The sequence below is a fragment of the Rhagoletis pomonella genome, unplaced genomic scaffold, assembly GCF_013731165.1.
Source record: "Rhagoletis pomonella isolate Grant_MI unplaced genomic scaffold, Rhpom_1.0 Rhpom_scaffold_00006, whole genome shotgun sequence".
Taxonomy (NCBI): Eukaryota; Metazoa; Arthropoda; class Insecta; order Diptera; family Tephritidae; genus Rhagoletis; species Rhagoletis pomonella.
The window spans coordinates 44846571-44865082 of NW_023458560.1; the positions used below are offsets into that span (position 1 = coordinate 44846571).

At 37.2% G+C, this 18512-nt stretch overlaps 1 protein-coding gene across 1 annotated transcript; it reads right to left on the reverse strand.

Moving 5' to 3' along the window:
• Nucleotides 1-3806: 3806 nt before the first annotated feature.
• LOC118740796 (putative gustatory receptor 28b) lies at nucleotides 3807-17976 on the reverse strand. Its single transcript, XM_036472485.1, is given in 6 exon segments — nucleotides 3807-4129; nucleotides 6396-6554; nucleotides 6642-7040; nucleotides 17320-17777; nucleotides 17780-17904; nucleotides 17906-17976. Coding segments are annotated over 6 exon segments (1353 nt in total). The 3' UTR covers nucleotides 3807-3988.
• Nucleotides 17977-18512: the final 536 nt, after the last annotated feature.

Here is an 18512-nt window from a genome sequence, read left to right on the forward strand (position 1 = left end):
ACTTGCACTAATCACCAACTAGGCCAAAGAAGCTCATCAAAATTAATTAAACTCAATAATCTTAGCCCGTTGAAAATTGCACTTTATTTAACGGGCTATTAGAGTGCATACTCAAAAAAATTTGCTAAAAATTTCGACATTTTTTATTAAAATTTGTTAAATTCTTATAAGTTTGCACGTCGGATTACATGATTTTTGTTATATACTCTTATAAAATAATAGTAAATATTAAACAAACGAAAGAAAAACTGGCAATACTGAGCATCAAAATAGGGCGCTATTCAAGTGACCGGCACTGTATGTATGCAGGCTATTGTATGTACGCGCGCTATTGATATACGTTTGGGACGGCGGTGGCATTTAGGTGTGTCGCACAGCCACCATTGTAGATATTGCGGCTATCTTTTGTTGTATTTTCGCGACATTCAATACGCGTTATAGTTTGTCAGCTGAGGGGCTGATAAAATGGTTTTGTTCATAGAAGTTTACACGCATCGTTGCGATAAAAGGACATTGGCAGCAATCGGCTTGAATGGATGGCTCGTTGTGAGTTGTAATAAGCTGAAACAATTGACATCAATAAATAAAATGTTGTACATTCCGATGACCGCTAGCGTAGTTTGCACTGTGAAAAAGGGGATATTGGAAATACATAAATGGCGAGTGGTCATAAAAATTGTATTAAAATAATTTTATGTGCTTTTGTTCCTTAGTATCAACGTTTATTGGTATGTGTACAACATGTAATTATTTACATACAAACTAGCGTACCCGGTCTGCATTGCTTTGCATAGAAAAAGAAATATTTATTGTAAGGGAGTTTACATTCACGTCTTTCTTCCAGTGTAGCTTACAACTTTGTTTTACGACAATTTATGTATATAAAACTAACAAGTGTGTGTATGCGATTATGACAATGGTGACTTTCGTACATATGTACGTATGTGTTCAGAAAAAACTTAGGCTGACAGAAAAACAAAGGACACACATGAAACGCGTCAAAAGGTCAGTCAATACTTTAAGCGTTTAGCCGTTATATTTGTACAAATGAACTGGACTTATGTCAATGAAATTTGGCACACAGATAGGTTTTTAAGAGAGTTGCCAACTTTTTAAAACTTAAAGTCAATTAAGTAATTAGTTATAAAGAATATTACAACATTGTAGATATCAAACGAAAGAGGCCCCAAAATAATTTATTTTGAAAATATTTTTTAAGAGGGTGGCCACCAGTTTAAAATACTTAAATCGATTAATTACTAATAATATTTGATTGGCGCTTCTCCTTCGATTAGTGGCGTGCGCCTTGTTGTTGTCGCACAAAGCGGAAGGCACCTACAGTTTTACGCCGAAAAACTTCGAAGGATGCTGCCATCTATTAAGAAATTCAAAATCTATTTAGTTAAGAGTTTTAATAAAATATTTGTATATATGGATATCTAACGCGAGCTTTGCAAGAACTTTATTTCTAAAAGGTTTTTGAACAGGTTTGCCACCTGTTAAGGAATTTATAAACAATTTTTATCTGGTAATCAATTTAGTTAACAATTTAAATATAATATTTTAATATCAAACGCGAGGTTTAAAAAAGCTTTATTTCTCAAATATTTTTGAAGAGAGCTGTTTAGTTAAATGATCTATTTAGTTAACAATTTAAAAATAATATTTTATTGTCGGTATCAAACAATAGAGGTTTAACGAAAGAATGTGTTCAACTGCGGCTCTAGAGTCGCTCCTGGAATGGACTCCTCTCCATATTTTGATCCAGGAAATAGCAGCCACGAGGAAGCTGCAACTTCGATTATCTAGCGACGACTTCTTCGCAAAAAAGCTCCATGCAGGTATTCTTGGGAAGACACCAGGGTTGGAAACATGCGGAATCTCTGTTTTGGCAGAAAATTCCAAGCGATAATCCCCGATCGCGAGGATTGGGCAAAAGGGCTCCCTGAACTTGATGTCAGATACGTACACTGGTACACAGACGGTTCAAGGTTGGCGCACAGAGCAGGTATCTTTGGATCTAGCACCAAACTTGCGATTCCCATGGGCAAATGGCCGTGCTGAAATATTCGCCAATTTTGAACTGCGCAAAATTAATCCCTGAAAAAGGTTTAAGGTTCTAGTTATGTTTTCAAATTGCCAAAATGACATTCGGGCCATTTTAAACAGGACTGCTTTGACATGCTACACATTTTGGCAGTCAAAAACACGGTAACACTGTGCTGGGTACCAAACCAGGCAACAGGGTCGCCGATGAGTTGGCACGAGAAGGATCGCAATCTGCCTTTTCGGGACCTGAACCATTCTGTGGTCTCAGTTGGTCCTCTTCGAGAGCCATATCTACTGAGCCGGTACGCTCGGAACGCAGTAAGTACTGGGGAGCGGTGGGGGCCTTAGACAGGCCTGGCTCTTCGGCTACTCTTTCAATAGAAACGACATTGTCTTAGTAAATAGATATGACATCAGGCTACTTTCTGGGTACCTGACCGGTCACAACCAATTGCGATTCCACTTGCACCGAATAGGTGTGATCACAGAGTCGGAATGCCGGCTCTGCCTCGAGGATGATGAAACTTTGGAGCATATTCTCTATCGCTGTCCGGCTTTGGCCAGACAAAGACTGAATTGTTTTAAATCTTTAATGGCCGAAGCCTTTGTTATAAGGAATTCGTCTACCAAGGCCCTTTTAGGATTCATTAGGGAAGCCGTTCGGAGTCGGCGTAAAACTGTAGGTCCCTCCGCTTTGTGCGACAACATCAAGGCGCACGCCACAAGTCGGAGGAGAAGCTCGGCCAAACACTAACATATGTGTAAGCGCCAATCTATTATTATTATTAACTAACTAACTAACTACTACTACTTTGTTGGTATCTCTTTTTATAAAATCTGGTATTCATATAGCTTATGATCAGTATTAACATATCAAGTTCTAATCGCGAAAATAAAGTAACCGACAATTATTTTCCTAGAGTTACAATTCTGCAATAAGGTCACGAAAAAAAATATTTTTTTAAGAGGGTTGCCGCCTGTTTAAAAGTTAAATACTACTTTAAATTATAAATTAAACGAAGTCTTACGATATGGATGCCAAACGAACGCTTTATTACGAAAACATCTTTAAGAGGATTGCCACCAATTTAAAACGTCAAATTTAATTTGAGTAATAAATTGAACGAAATATTACAATATGGGTGGCACACCAATGATGTTTGAGAATGTTTCGTTTTTTAATATTGTGAAGAGTGTGGCCACCTGTTTCAAAGTCAAATCCAATTTCCGAATAAGTTAAATAAGGTATTACAATAAGGAGGTACAATAAAGCTTTGTTAAGAAAATATTATAAATAAATTGTTTTTTTTTTACCTTGATTATGCTCTGTAACCTCGGAACAATAAGCACTTTTTTAAATCAAATTTTACATTTTCGGTGATATAATTTATTTTCTTTCAGAGCATTAATTTCAGAATTTTAAGAGTGTTGCTTTGATCCGATTGGATTTGATTTTAATGTCTGCTGGTCCCAGTACATACAAACTTTTAGTCTTCGTTTTTATTGAAAATTTATTTTATAATACATACATTATATCTATTTAGAATTTACAAACTTAAATTTTTTCTATTTTTTTAATAGAATTACACTTTCAATTACATCACATATATATAAAAAAAACTATCCTAAAAATAAATCTCAACAATCTTTATATTAGAAATACCATCCTTGGGATGTCTAAATTAATATAAAAAAGTACAACGCACAAAAAAAAACGTTTTCAATTATTTTACAACCAAAAAAAGCGTTAGCTCACATACATCCACCAGCTTTCGACTTTCAGTACAAAAAAATATAAAGTTAACTGCTAAATGTGCGTTAACTTGCACTGTGAGAATGTCACTCTCGCCTTTTTGCATTTCAATTTAGTTATATTGCGAACAAGTAAATAAATGATAACAAATGGCCACCGTACGTCTAATGCAAATTCCCATCTGCATTACGGTTCAGTTATAGCGGTATTCGTTAAGAGATTCATCAAAGTCGTTGTAGGGCCCGCCTGCGGTGAATGTTGCTCTGTTGTATTAGAAGATGTGAATTGCAGAAGTATTATTAGGTAGGTGGTGAGAGCGCCACTAATCTGCAATGTTTGTAGAATAAAAAAGTAAACAAAAAAATTTTAGATTAATATGCATCTGAATTAGGGCTGTGCGATTATTCGATTACTCGAGCAAGTTGGTTAATCAATTATTCGGTTAATCAATTACTCGAGTAATCAAGATTTTGATTACTCAAAACGATGATTAATCGAGTTACTTGAAATATGATTACTCTAAAAAAATAATTTTGCTCGTTAATAGAGTTTGCTTTGGAAAAAGCTTATTTTCTTTTTTACATTCTGTATATGAAAAAAATTGTTTGCTTTAATTTTTGAAAACAGAAACATTGTTTTCAAAGTATCAAGGAACTTTAACTACTTATACATATGTAAAGAGTTGAAATGTTGATTACTCATTTTACTCGAAATGTTGATTAATCATAAAGCATTTTACTCAAATATTTTTGTTTTTGGTTAATCAAAAATCTTGATTACTCGAGTAACTGAACTTTTGAGTAATCATAATTTCCAATTAATCGAATAATTGAGTTATTTACTTTATGATTAATTAAAATTTTGAGTAATCAATTAATCGCACAGCCCTAATCTGAATATTTTTGTTCATATAAAGTTAAGAAAATATACATTAGGCTGCTTTTTTCACGACAAATTTTTTTTCTTCATTCCCAATTCTTTGAAAATTTGAGCCCATAATATTAATATGAAGTGCTCAACCAAGGCGTGCAAAAATTTCCTGTTCAAAATACACGTAAACTTTGTTTTTTTTTTTCTTCTTAAAAATTCTACAGCTCAAAGGCATTTTCTGGTATCATCTTGGTCAATGATATTGTTTCATCAAAATTTAATGCTCTACAAAAGTGTCCATTGCGACGTAACCCTAACTCCCACCAGCGAGTTAGTACGGGCCACTAAACCCAATTTTTTCATGAAATTCTAATTTGTATGCCCCTATATTGTAAATAACAAGAACTAAAGAAAAAATGGGAACTATAAACTTGTAGGAAATTCAATTTCCCACAAAAAAGATCCATAACACTAAATCGGTAACACTGATAATTCTTGAGATATTGGGCCTTGAAGTTGATCAGCAATTTAGCTCAATAATCCATGAAAATTGCACACTACCTCAACCCTTGACCAAGATTATACCATATCATATTTATTTTACTAAAAGGAGTGTATCTCTGTATGGATATACAATCAGTGTCAAAAAAATGAATACCCTGACGTTTTGACGATTTTCTTGATTTACATTTTCTATACCAAATTTTTCTTATTTTTTATAAAAATATAGTTCATTCAACAACAAAAACCAGCAGACACAATTTTTTCAATTTCATATAGAACTCGGAAAAATTCAAGCAACACCAAAAAATTCACCAAAATTTTCAACTTTTCAATTCGATTTCCTGGAAAAATTTTGAGGATGCAGTTTCGTAGCCCATTTAGTATAATAAGATGCTAGTTTCAAGTTTCTAAAAATTACCGTTGATTTTTGGGATTTTTTTTTTGTCAAAGGTGTTCTGCTTTTTATTCTAAGAGCGTGTGTGAATCGGTAACAAAGTTCGCGGCGAGTAAATTTTTGACAACTATGAGGTGAATAAAATTTCAGTAGCTCATGAGGCTAGTGAAATTTTTGACAGATGCATGGAAAATTTTGACAATCGCAAAGATTGTTGATGTGTGTAATTTGTCGTTAAATAAAAGCTTAAATTGATGAATTGCAATCAACGATAGTCGATGTTTTCTTAAAATATTAATTTCACTTCAATTTTTAATATTTTATTCCGCATAAATCTGCGGTTATCAAAAATTTACTGCAGTCAAAAAATATTTAATTTCACACAGCAGATTGGCAAAACTGTCTCACCATAGTAAAAGTATTATTCAACAGCTTTCCCCATAGAACTTTGTTACCGATTCACACACGCCCTAAGAAATATAATTGAAAAGTTTAAATTTTGTTGAAAATCTTTTGGTATGATATTTCTTGTATTTCCCCGAGTTGTATATGAAATTGAAAAAATCGATTCTGCTGGGTTTTGCTGTTAAATAAAAAATAAAAAAAATTGGTATGAAAAATATAAATAAAGAAAATCGTCAAAACGTCAGAGTATCCATATTTTTGTCGCTGACTCTATACCTATAGAGAATGTATCACAAGCCAGTTGAGAATTGCAAGTATGCCAGCATAATGAGTTCGTAAGCATCTAAAATGCTCGAATTCTGTTCAAAAATTATATTAAGCTTAATTTTATGTATGTATATTTTCTGCCGTATTTCATACCGTAAAGTATAGCGTCCGATCTATATTGAAAAGTCCTGCTGCTGTGAAGTTTATTTTCAGGTGCAACAGTTGTAGGGAAAATTGCTGTAGCTTTTCCTTTACATCTGCGCTCTTCGCTTTGTTGAGTAGTGAATGCACAATGCCGCCGGTTTTCTCGCTCTGCAAAACATCAACATCAACAAAAACAAAACATAAAAAGTATTCAGGTAATTTTCTTCAAAACTTCCTGCTACTACTTCCACCCACCTTTTTGATAGCACGATTACTACCCTCCACAATTGAAATAATCGCAATTAGATACAAAATCATTTGACACGAAAAGAACGTAACAAATTCGACAGTCTTAAATTTACTCTCACGCTTCGATTTGCCCAATAATGTCTCCATTACATAGTAGGCATCGAAAACGATGATCAGAAAAGCAATCGAAATGATAGTCAGCAGCTGATAGGTGAAATATTTATTTGCTGTTGATGCTGCATCGCAAATCATTTGATGTATTTCCATTGATTCCTGTATAATTTCACAGGGATCCTTTGTGACCACAGTGTACATGGAGAAAGAGTCCAAGCATTGTAGCGAACGCTGCTTGGGTATAGGTTTAACAACACTATTGTCCCATTGGTGTGCGAGATTTTTGAGAACCTGCAAAAACGAGAGTAGAAAGGTTGGTGAATACATAGAAGAATGCAGAAAAGAAATAACATATGGGTATTAGTTGAAATTGTGGACTAAAAAGTAATCGGTTTGAACAAAAAAAAAGATTTGAGAATTAATTCCCAACCTATTCCGAACTATCAATCGAAATGAAATAATTATTTCTAGTGGACTATGGTAAACCGGACATAAGGAAGTTATGTCTTATTGGTTTTTTATTTGTATTGCATTTATGATAACGACTTCGTTCACCTTCTCTCCCAAATGAAAAGACCTATAGTTTTACGCCGCCTTCGAACGACAGATGGCTTTTCATAATAAGTTTTCTGATAGCAGACAGGGGTTTGCCATGAACTGAAGTGGGGCGGCCACTTAAGAAATGCCTATTTTAGAATGTTGCTGAGACCAGAAATCGAGTCTGAGTACTTCCGAGTGGTAGGCAGTAGGTATGCACCCCTATTCATCTGAGTAATTTTCAGTGTTGACTTCCTTCTGCAAACAAGAAGCTTGTTTTGAATTATCGGTGAAGACTACCGTAGCCATAGATTGTGGCACTAACCACCAGAGACCTAGCAGTATGCCTTTTATAAGAAAAAGCAAACAATTTCAGTTACCTCTTGACTTTTACTAGTCTGAGGGAGAAGAAACTAAGCAAAACGCCGATGAGTCTGTAAAAAACTCTAGGAAGACTCCTAAAAAATCACGAAAGTTAAACACGAAGAGTTTCGAAAATTCCTGAAAAAAACATAGACTCCTGAAAAAGTCCCAAAAAATCACGAAAAGTTTGTCGCGAAGATTCTGGATCTATCTTAAAAAAATCTCTTGGAAAAATCCAGAAATTACCAAAAAAATACACACCAAAATTCCCGAAAATCTGAAAAATAAACAGTAAATAAAGTCCCGAAAAATACATAGTCTCCTGAAAAAGTCCCAAAAGCTCTCCAAAAGTTTATCACGAAGAATCTGGATGGGAATCCAGAAAATCCGGAAAGATATCGAAAAATAAAAGCGTTTCGAAAGAGCTTGGAAAAATCCAGAAAGTATCAAAAAATATATTAAAAGTCCCAAAAACTCTGAAAAATACAAAAAAAGCAAAATTAAAGAATCCGGAAAAGTTCCACACATTTCTAGAAAATCCCCTGTAATAAAACAGAAAGCAAACCGCAAAGTCCCCAAAGATCTCGAAAAGATAAAAATAGTATCTACTAAAAACTTTCAGAAGTTTCTAAAAAAATCACGTGAATCCCTCAACAATTGCCGAAAAATAAAATCCGAATAATACCGAAAAAGTTTCAAAAGTTTCCGAAAGAATGTCGAAATGTTATATACAAAAGTTTCCTCAATTTCCGAATAACAAAATACGAAGAGTACTAGAAATTCCAGAGAAACCTAAAAAAAAGATTCAAAAGTTCCCGAAAAATTCCCGAAAAATGAAAGGCCAAGATGTGGTGTAAACAGTCAGAATGCTTAAGAGGAATGAGTGCATATCGGCTCAGCTGTTCAAAAATGGGTTTCAAGATCTTATTAGGTTCATGTACCACTGTTACTTTGATTTTATCAAAATTTATTTGAGCCAATAACTGCGGAATAAACCTTATCAAAATTGTATACTATGTGCTATCGACGATACTGTGTGAAGGACTGAGCCCTTCAGACCTGACAAATCGACCATTAACCAGTTTTTTTTTTTTATAGTGCGTCGAATCCAGGAAAAGATAAGCAAATCGACACACATAAAATATTAGTCGGAAAAAGGAACTCCGGGGCATCTGTTAGCCGTGGTACCGGGCTTAAGCCTCGGGTATGACTTTCGAAAGCCGTAAACTTCTACCAGTTGAGCCTCCACCGACTCAGGGCTGGTAGCCTTTGACTGGGGCCCCCCTGGAGCCATATTTTTCTGGAGTAAAAATTCGATTTATCACACTGGTAGCGCTGTTCTACTGAAGTGAACATCCTCTGCATACATTTTGCGCTCTGACCTACGACCGCGTGCACACAGAGAGCTTATAGCTGAGCTGATAAGCGTTGAATTAATGTTCTTATAACCCTATAAGCACGCTCTTCAGTTCCTCCAGCGCCGCTATAAACTCGCTAAGTGCTCGAGGCCTAAATCATCATTATAAGATTATACATATATGTTGCAGATGAGTTTGGAGCTTTAAACCCTTTGTCTACATTAAAGTATGTGCATTAGGGTGGTCTAAAAATGCATGTGGGGAAAAAGTAAAGTCGGAATTTTTATGCTCTCACCCCCTAGGGTCGTTCTATACCGAAAAAAATATATCCATATTTTTTTTGAATCATTAAATATTTAGTGGTCGCCCAAAGCGCTTAAAATTTTCCATGTGTTTTACATGGAAAAATATCACTTTTCGTAGAAATTGTATAGAATTCTTGAAAATCAATATTTTTCGATCTAGAAAATTCTGTACCTCTTCAGGAGAGTTCCAGTAATATTACCCAATTATTTATTTAAATATTTTTTCATAGTAACTATATTTTATAGGTCCGCTTAAACCCCCTGAAATAAAAAAGAATGGGTATATTTTGTTGGACACAGAAAAATCCTAGGGAGTTAGAGATTTAAAATTCCGACTTTACGTGTTTTGGCCCACCCTACACTTTATAAAGTGTAAACCTATTTTTTTTTGTTCACTCAACTTTATTCAGCGCACGAAAATATTGTGTCAATCTGTTAACGATGGCACCAAACATAATGACTATGCCACAGACGAGTACATGCGGTGCAAAATAGGATACGGCAGCCGGAAATGACGGGTGTATATTATATCGAGCCAGTATGCCATAAAAACATAATTGAAAGTAAAAAATTGTCAAAGCAAAAAACATCAGCGCAAACAAATTCGTACGCATTGCCAAATGCTTTTGTATAAATGACACGCCCACATTATAGAAACGTTCTTCGATTTTATGCATATTCTGGATTAGAGTGCAGAGCTTCTTGCGATACACAAAACAAATGCCAATCACTATGAGATTACTAAATGTTCCATTGAATTTTTGCATGCTATCCGTCAATCTCGAAACATCTGAGATGAAAAAGTTGCCTACAATTGTTTAACTATGCACCAGACTATAGACGAAGTTGACGTGTATAAATGCGAAGCGCAACGCCATATTTAAGTATCCCCAGGCCGAGACTCGTAAAAAATGTTGACGCGTTTTCGGCGATACACAAATGTGGTACGGCGTTAAACCGAACAAGTTTGCGGCAATAAAAATGAATCGCAAGCTGGCGTAAATGTTTCGTGGATGTTTTATGTCGCGCTTGAAATTGCGTAATGCCATTGGCAAACGGAAGGACATTTTCTAAAAATTTTCGTTATTTCGTATTTCCGCACTTGACTAAAGGTGTACAAGCAAAAAAAAAGAACAAATTTTTGCAAATGTAAGTGCTACTGTAGTAGATAGATATGTATGTATAACCAAATGTTATGCGCACAATAACGAGTTAAAAATACTTTGCTAAAGGCGATTTAATCTTGTTCACAATTGATGATTTGACATTATCAATATACGCGTTTCATATTTTCATCGCACAGAAGCAATACTAATTAGCTAATTAATAAATTACTTCATACGTTTTTCTATACACTGAGAAAAGAGTTTAGTTGCTTCAACTAAGGCTGCGTGCGAGTACATCTAAATTGCTAACTAAATAGAGAAAAATCCTAAATCGCTTTTCTACCTAAATTGAATTGAATGTGAAATGTAAAAAAGCGCGCGATTAAGGCAAAAAAGGAAAATATTCAGAGAAATGTCAGTATAAATATAATATATTTTAGTAAAAGTAAAGAATAGGGCCCGATGAGCTAGAAAAAAGAAAAAGTGGACGTAGCTAGCCCCTTATTCTTAATTTTGATGCTATACATTTTGTTTTGCTGAAAATTAAAATGGGCGGTGTAAGGGGAGGTAAAAGTGGAATTTTCAATATTTTCAAAAGCTTATTTTTCGAAAATAATTGAACCGACTTCCAAAACGTGGATATATGTAAATAATTAATACATATTTCGAGAAAAACTAAATTATGTCATTTTATCAAATACATAATTGCGCAATCGCATTGAAGGCATATAGGTCTAAAACAGCTGTCGTCATCCAACAGTTAAACACATGTACGACCTTCCCAAAGAGTTTGGACAAGCTGGTGAATATTCGGCTCAATATAACAGAAAGAATACCTACCAGTACGGAAAATCCATCAAGACTGCTCTGGCCAAATAGAAATATGCCCTAGCGATCAATCTCGATGGATATTCATCGGACATCCGACAGTCCTTCTTCAAAAAGCTGCAATAACTTCCGTACCGCTGCTTAAGAGCCCTTGCGCGTCGTACCTGGACATCCGAAACTCTGATTCAACTCTGTCTGTCTGGGGAGAATGAGCTTTTAAGGCAACAAATCGATGTGATATGATATGAATCCTTGAATATGTACCTACATAACTCTATGTGTTGGGTCGAGGGGGAATGACGCAGGGGTGGAACTCAGTCATGCACAAGCGAGCAACCACCAATCGTATTTTATTACAGAAATACCATGACTGCTGATATAGTCTTGATAACCGACGGCACTCTGAAATGGTCCTGCACGTTGGGAATATGTGATTTGTGAACTTTTGCCGGCCCAGTTTCAGAGTATCTGGGAACTGTAGAAGGATCATCTTTGATCGATGAATGGTGGGATAATCTGAACTGCCTGCTTGACAGTGCGCTCCAAATCGCTAGAAACTTTAAACTGAGTTGACTACAAATGTTATGGGAAGGTTGTTTAAGGTTTTCAAAATCACGCTTGTTAAGGACAACCATAGTTTATTTCCGCTTTTGTCTCTAATGCCAAATGCGCTAAGCAGACAAAGGCAACCCACTCTATTTTTTTATCAGTGATATCGCACCTAAGTATTTTTTAAAATTTTCTTATATTTTGTTGATGTGTTTATTTTGTACGTAGAACAACCTAGAGATAATGATATTTTAGGGCCCACCATAATACATACATAAGTACAAAATAATCTCACCTTATTAGTCAAATTAAAATGTTGTTGAAGTCGCAAGAGAAATGTTGAAAATAGCACCACCACACTCAATAAAAATACATGTAGCATAAAAAATGTAATCATCGCTTGAAATGTCGGCCAAATGTCATTATGAAGAGCATCCAAAAGCAACTGGACATATAGGATACGTTCAATGTAATCACCAGGAACATTTACATGTGTGTCAATTTCATGATATATTGATAATTAAATGTCACACCAATGTTGAGAAAACGCTTCCCTGCAAAAATCGTTGGACCATGTAGTCTATTTGTGGTAAATTGGAGTACTTACAAAAGTCATGCTGTAGCGGACCAACTTGTGTCTCTGCGCCAGCTTATTGTTTGTTATCCGATAACTGCTCGTGTTTTAACGAAATGTGATTGAAGTTGAGCATTTGAAAGCACATTTGCATGTCTGGCTGTAGCTGAACTTGTAGAGATGCTCGCTGTTAGCTCTTAGCTCCCAGCATGTTCGGGTTCGAATGCCGTCAGAGGCAACATGTAATTTTTAATTTTTGTCTTGGTTTTTATTAATTTCGAAAAAGCATTAGAGAAGTGAAGAACAAAAGCGTGTACAAACGAAAAAATATAACAACAATGCCATTGTTAATATGTTGGAGTACTACTCTGATGTAATGCAGGGATGGAGTATATGGTCCTGCCCTAGGACATCGCAATGTTAATTGGACCATATTTTTTATATGAATTGTGGTTAATTTTGGAATACTCTTTGGTCCTTTACACGCATGCATGGAGTATTCGCGATTTTTGCAGGGCTTATCCACATACGCGACCGTATTACACAGCGAGACAATAACCCGACATTCACTCAAACTAATGCCGAATAGCGTCAACATGCCTAGTAGGCCGATACATTTTTGCAATGTATCACCAACTTGTGAAATTTCCGATTTGAAAAAGAAGCCCACAATGGATGCTTGTTCCGCGAGCGAATGTATAAAACAGTACATGAAGAAGATCACTTGCAAGAGCGTATTGAGATAACCCAGGCGGCTGATGCGCAACGTACGTTGGCCACACATTGTGCCGTGTATGCGAAAAGGTGTCAAGCCGAGTAGAAAGTTGAACCATAGTAAAGTTTGTGATGCGCTATAGGCATCAGTCGGACTGAAGAGCTCTTTCCAGAAATGCATTATTGACGCGAACAGGACTATTGTATTCGAACTAAGGAGCTGCCGTGTGTTGGCTGTAGTATTTATACTAGCAAAGAATATGATTAGGGCGCGGCGGTACGGCGCGTGAGTACTTTAAAATTTATAGATTTGTTGATTGACACCTTGTAAGAAATTAATTTTGACACTGGTAATTTGTTGGAAAATTGATTGCCTGGAAATACCAAATATTTGCTACTTTCTCGTTAAATTTGTCGGTGAGTCGAGAGGAGTTAAAGTTGTTGTCTGTCGTGGTGCAAGTGGGTTGCCCAACAATGGGAAGGGTCTTTGAAAGTATATTTAACAGTCCAAATTCAATAAGTACCCGCAGATTGCGATAGTACTTTAGCAATTAGAGCGAAACTTTCCAGTATCGTCCGTCATGTGAGCGTCCTCTGTGAGGGAATGCCAGGAGATGGCACGCTCCTCTAACCAGTGGCCAATTTCTGTAACTCTTCTCTACCGATTATTTCTCTACTGGTAGAGAATATACGTCATTCTCTAATAGTCATTAGCAGTAGAGAACAAGGCGGCGAATTCATATCTCAATTCGCTTTGGTAGAGAATTGTTACAGAAACGAGCTACTGGTTACCTTAACAAAGAGAAAATAATCAACAATCAAGGTGTAAACCTACTAAACGTCATTCTCTAATAGTCATTAGCAGTAGAGAACAAGGCGGCGAATTCATATCTCAATTCGCTTTGGTAGAGAATTGTTACAGAAACGACCTACAGGTTAACTTAACAAAGAGAAAATAATCAACAATCAAGGTGTAAACCTACTAAACACTTTTTTGTTTTGTCAGAATTAAGTACACAAAACAACGCGTGCAGAATACAGCACTCACGATTTCTTTTTTCTCTGTTTTAAATCTACTTGATTAACGAGTAAATGGAAGCAGAGTGTTGGGTTTTTAAAGAGCTCAGCTGTTCGCCTCCCCAACACATCGCTTCCAAAACCCTCATACCTAACCCTTGCAAGGCGGGTAAGACACACAAAAAGTGTTCCGCCGTCCCATCCTATTCGAGGCAGGAAGGGCAAATGGGGTCGTTATGTATGCCGATCACAGTTAGGTGTTTGTGCCACGAGAATTGTGCAGTCTCACAAATTGTCTGCAGTCCAAATTGTTTAATGTAAACGAATGCCTAGCACAACCCCTCGACACTGAGGGCAACATGAGTTTAGCCCACCTGTATCCTCTCCGAGCCTCCCAGTCATTCATCCAGGTCCTAATTGTGGCTTCGATGGTCGAAGGTGGGATTCCTGGTCTGAGCCCTCTCTGGCCAGATGCCTCACTACCATGTACTCCCATGGCTTTGAGGATTACAAATACCTCGTCTTGGGATACCGAGGCATATTCCCCACGGGAAAAGTGAAGTTCATCCCCATTACCTTCGACATAGACACTAGATCCTCACCCAATGTCAGGTTTGGTGTCATCAGTCAAGATTCGACAGTGTGTGTGCTCAGTGCTAGAATTAAGCCAGTATACATCCTCGGGGAACTCAACCTTGTAGAATCTCCGAAGAAGGGGCAATGGTAGCTACTATCCTGGGGTAATGAAAAGACACTTGTGTCTAGATATCTGTCACCAGTAATCTCCGCCTCGCCCCGCCAAGTGTCATACCAACATAAATTTATTTTAAGAGAGCATCATGAGCACCGCCTGGCGTTATAGAGAAAGCTTCCGTATAGCACACGGCGACTGTTCCTTGAACTAAATACTTGCTGTTCCAAATAAAATTAATGAGCTACAAGAGTTCCAACTGCGCTATCTCTGCCAGATTGACTCGTAAATCGACATAAAATAACCCTGAGACCTCATAATCATCTCGCTTAACACAGGAGTCATTTGTAACGGTTATCGTTAACGTCTTTGCCTCGTTTTTTGACATCTTAGAGCTATACCTGATCAGTATTTCCAAAGGAACCCCAATCTCATTATCTTGGATCCTGCTGCTTTCAAAACCGCTTGGCTTTGGTGGCATTTTCGGCAGGTCTCGTGCTATTTAATTGAAGACTATCTGGCTTCTCGATAGCATAACTTTCAGCATGAAAGATGCTACAGTTGTCTGGCTAAAATACTGAGAAGTATACCGAGTAGATATCAATACCGGTTCCTTCCATATATACGTGTAGATGGATTATGCGATCATCTGCCAATTGCGGTGCATCCCATTTATATCTATCTCGAAACCGTATAGATAGTCATTCAAGCAGTTAAGTAGTAAGTTTTGGCTTCTAAGTGCAAATTTGAAACAGTTAAGCTGATCTTCCTTATTTCATTCAGTATTACTGGGTACCAAAAGTGGATTGATTCCCATTTGCTGGCTTGCCTGAACACGTTAGCCTTTGTAATATGAAAAGAATTTTCCACCATACTTGTGGCCATGAGTTAGCAAACTGTTACATGAGTATAGCAAAATAGAACTCCATCCGGGACTTCGGACCTTAACTATAGCTTCGTTGAGACACTAAACAAAAACCTTTGTATTGTTCCACAATATATAGGGTATTTAGTTAGTAAAAACAAAGAATTGTTAGATTAAATTTGAATTCAAAAACGAACGCTGACGAAGTAGGCGAAACATTTTGGTTTGTAGTTTCTTCGTTTTCCATGTTCAATGGAAAATATTTCTACAAAAATAGCATTAAAACCTTAGAGAACGATCCTTTACGGCACTCAATAAGAATATGTATGTATGTACATAAATATATCTTAGTCTACAGTGCCATGTAAGGATACCTCTAAGTATTCAAGTTAATCTTTTGCAAGGCAACACGCCTCAGTTTCTTCCTAAGAACTCTTCTTCTGGAGAGCTTTTCGTGAGTGTTGATGGAATGCGCACCGAGGTGTTTAAACTTTAATCCATCAAATGCTACGCAGCTGAGGAGGAAGTGCTGAGATGATTCCACCTCGTCTTTCAAACAGCTGCGGTAGTAGGGAACCATGACGATATAGCGTTTATAGCGTTTGCCTGAAAGACGCTGCAGAGATCCGGCATATCTGAACATATGATCGACTGAGAGTTAGTGACAGTAGACACCTACTCTAACTATCCAGTTTAGCTTCGATCCGTCCGTGAAGATGTTTATTGGACTTCTACTCTAGAGAATGCCGTTCTCCCATTTGTCCCTTGGAGAGATGTGTGTGCGGAAGATCTGTTTGGAGACAGCATAGAAATAATTCGATCCACTTCTAACTAAAAGATGACTAAAGATGATTTGAGTTCGTATGATTGGATAGCATAGAGCGTCGGTGGCTATCACTGGCACACTAACAGATCGCATAAACTTCTGCCTCAAAAATGTTCGCATAGTTTCCCATAGGGATAGAAAATTTTGTCCCGGCCAGATTAATTCTTTGGAACTCAAGGAGAAAAGAGTTTAATTAGGTCACCTAATTATATTTCTCTCAACACATGCTTTGTTTATAGTTACCAAATCTACTACTAAGAGTAGTAACTCTTTTTCTAGTGTACAGTTTTCTTAGGTTCGTGGGACTCCATACAGAGGACTTGCCTGCTAAGCGCTTGCACACCAGTAAAGCTTTCGTGGCTTAGGAAGTGATAATATTCAAATGTTCCTTCCATAGAACATACATGTAATATATGCTTAATCCTTGTTACATCTTCATAAAGCAGTCATAAAGACATGGATTAGACAAAGATTGGAGACGTATGCATATATGTGCCACTGTTCAATAGTAAGGGTTTTTTTTTTTAGGTTGTGTCTTTTTTGCAGAGAATCATACATATATAGTTCCGGTTGGTGTGGTATCCTCGGCCGTCTTGACGGTGGCGTAAACTACTACGCTTTAAAAAGTGCCAGCCCATAGTTGGTCAGCTCTATAGATTAGTGTGAATAGGGTTGCACATTAAACTTTTTTAGTTAGCCCCTAAAGAATCGTCACAGCCCGACTAAAATTATGGGTCGATTAAAAGTCAGTGGTACGCTGCTCTGAAGTCGACTTAAGAACTTCTAAATTTTACCACAAAGTTAAAAATTAGTCTCACCAACTCTAACCAACCTCACCTTATTCAACATAACCAATAGCATTTCTACCATCTTTGTAATGCCTTGAAACATTGCTGTGGCAATCGAGATCACAGTGTGCTGCAGTGTAAATACTATATAAAGCGGCGTCGACGGCTCCAGGCTAGCAGATTTCAGTAGCATAAAATTACCAAACGAGTATGCAAAATCCACGACGAAGACCACCAACAAACTCAGGTAGCAATAACGCAACACTTTGCTATACCTGATATGTACACCAACATTGCGTAACAGCACATCAATATCTTGCATCGTACTTAAGCTATATTGGAGGCGATGTTTGGGAAGAATAGCCGTAAAAAAGATTACAGTAATGCCGATAAGGCCACTCAAAATCTGCATAGTGTCACCGAAGCGTGAGATTCCCGTGTGAAAGAAGTAACCCGCGACCGTTTCGAAATCATTCAGCAACGTCAGCACATAGCAGGCTACATACATGTTATGTGTATCAAAGTATTGAGATAACCGAAAATCGACTCCTTCAATTTTTTATTGCCAGCGCCGTCACTTTTGATGAAGAACGGCGTTAGGCCATGCCAAAAAGTTACCGCGAATATTGGCTGCACCGCTGACACGTTGAGGGCGCGTGATGGCGCACGCTTCTTGTGCCTCAATACTATTCGTGTCTTCGTCCATTCGCGTTGACTGCGCTACGCTAACTGGTCGCACGTTGGCGTCTTGTTGTGACTTTTTATCCCGCGCGGTAATGTCGATGTCAATGCTGGTGCCATATGGCAGTGTCAGTGTCCTTGGTTCGAGTGCATGAGTGGCCATCGATGATATGCTCAGTTTACGCAATTTCTAATGATCACCGATATCCTTTTTTCCGCCTAGTAAAGTATACACTTTACATATGCAAAATAGTGGTGGCCGGAGTTGTGGTTATGTTTAACTGTTGACAATTAAGTAGATTACTGTCGCTAACCCACCTGTTGGTATGCCACTCACACCAAATCCCCTAATAGGACATTAGGCAGTGTGGTGGCTACTGCATTGCTGCCCGTGTTCATTAAACACTAAGCTTACTAAGGGAGTTTGTAGAAACGACCAATGTAGAACACCACAAATACATTTACATATGTACATTAGGCCGCATCCGAAAAGAAAACGTTCTTCGTACACCCCTAAGACTAAAGTATTTTTGATGTGTAAACAACTTAGCTCCCCAGCAG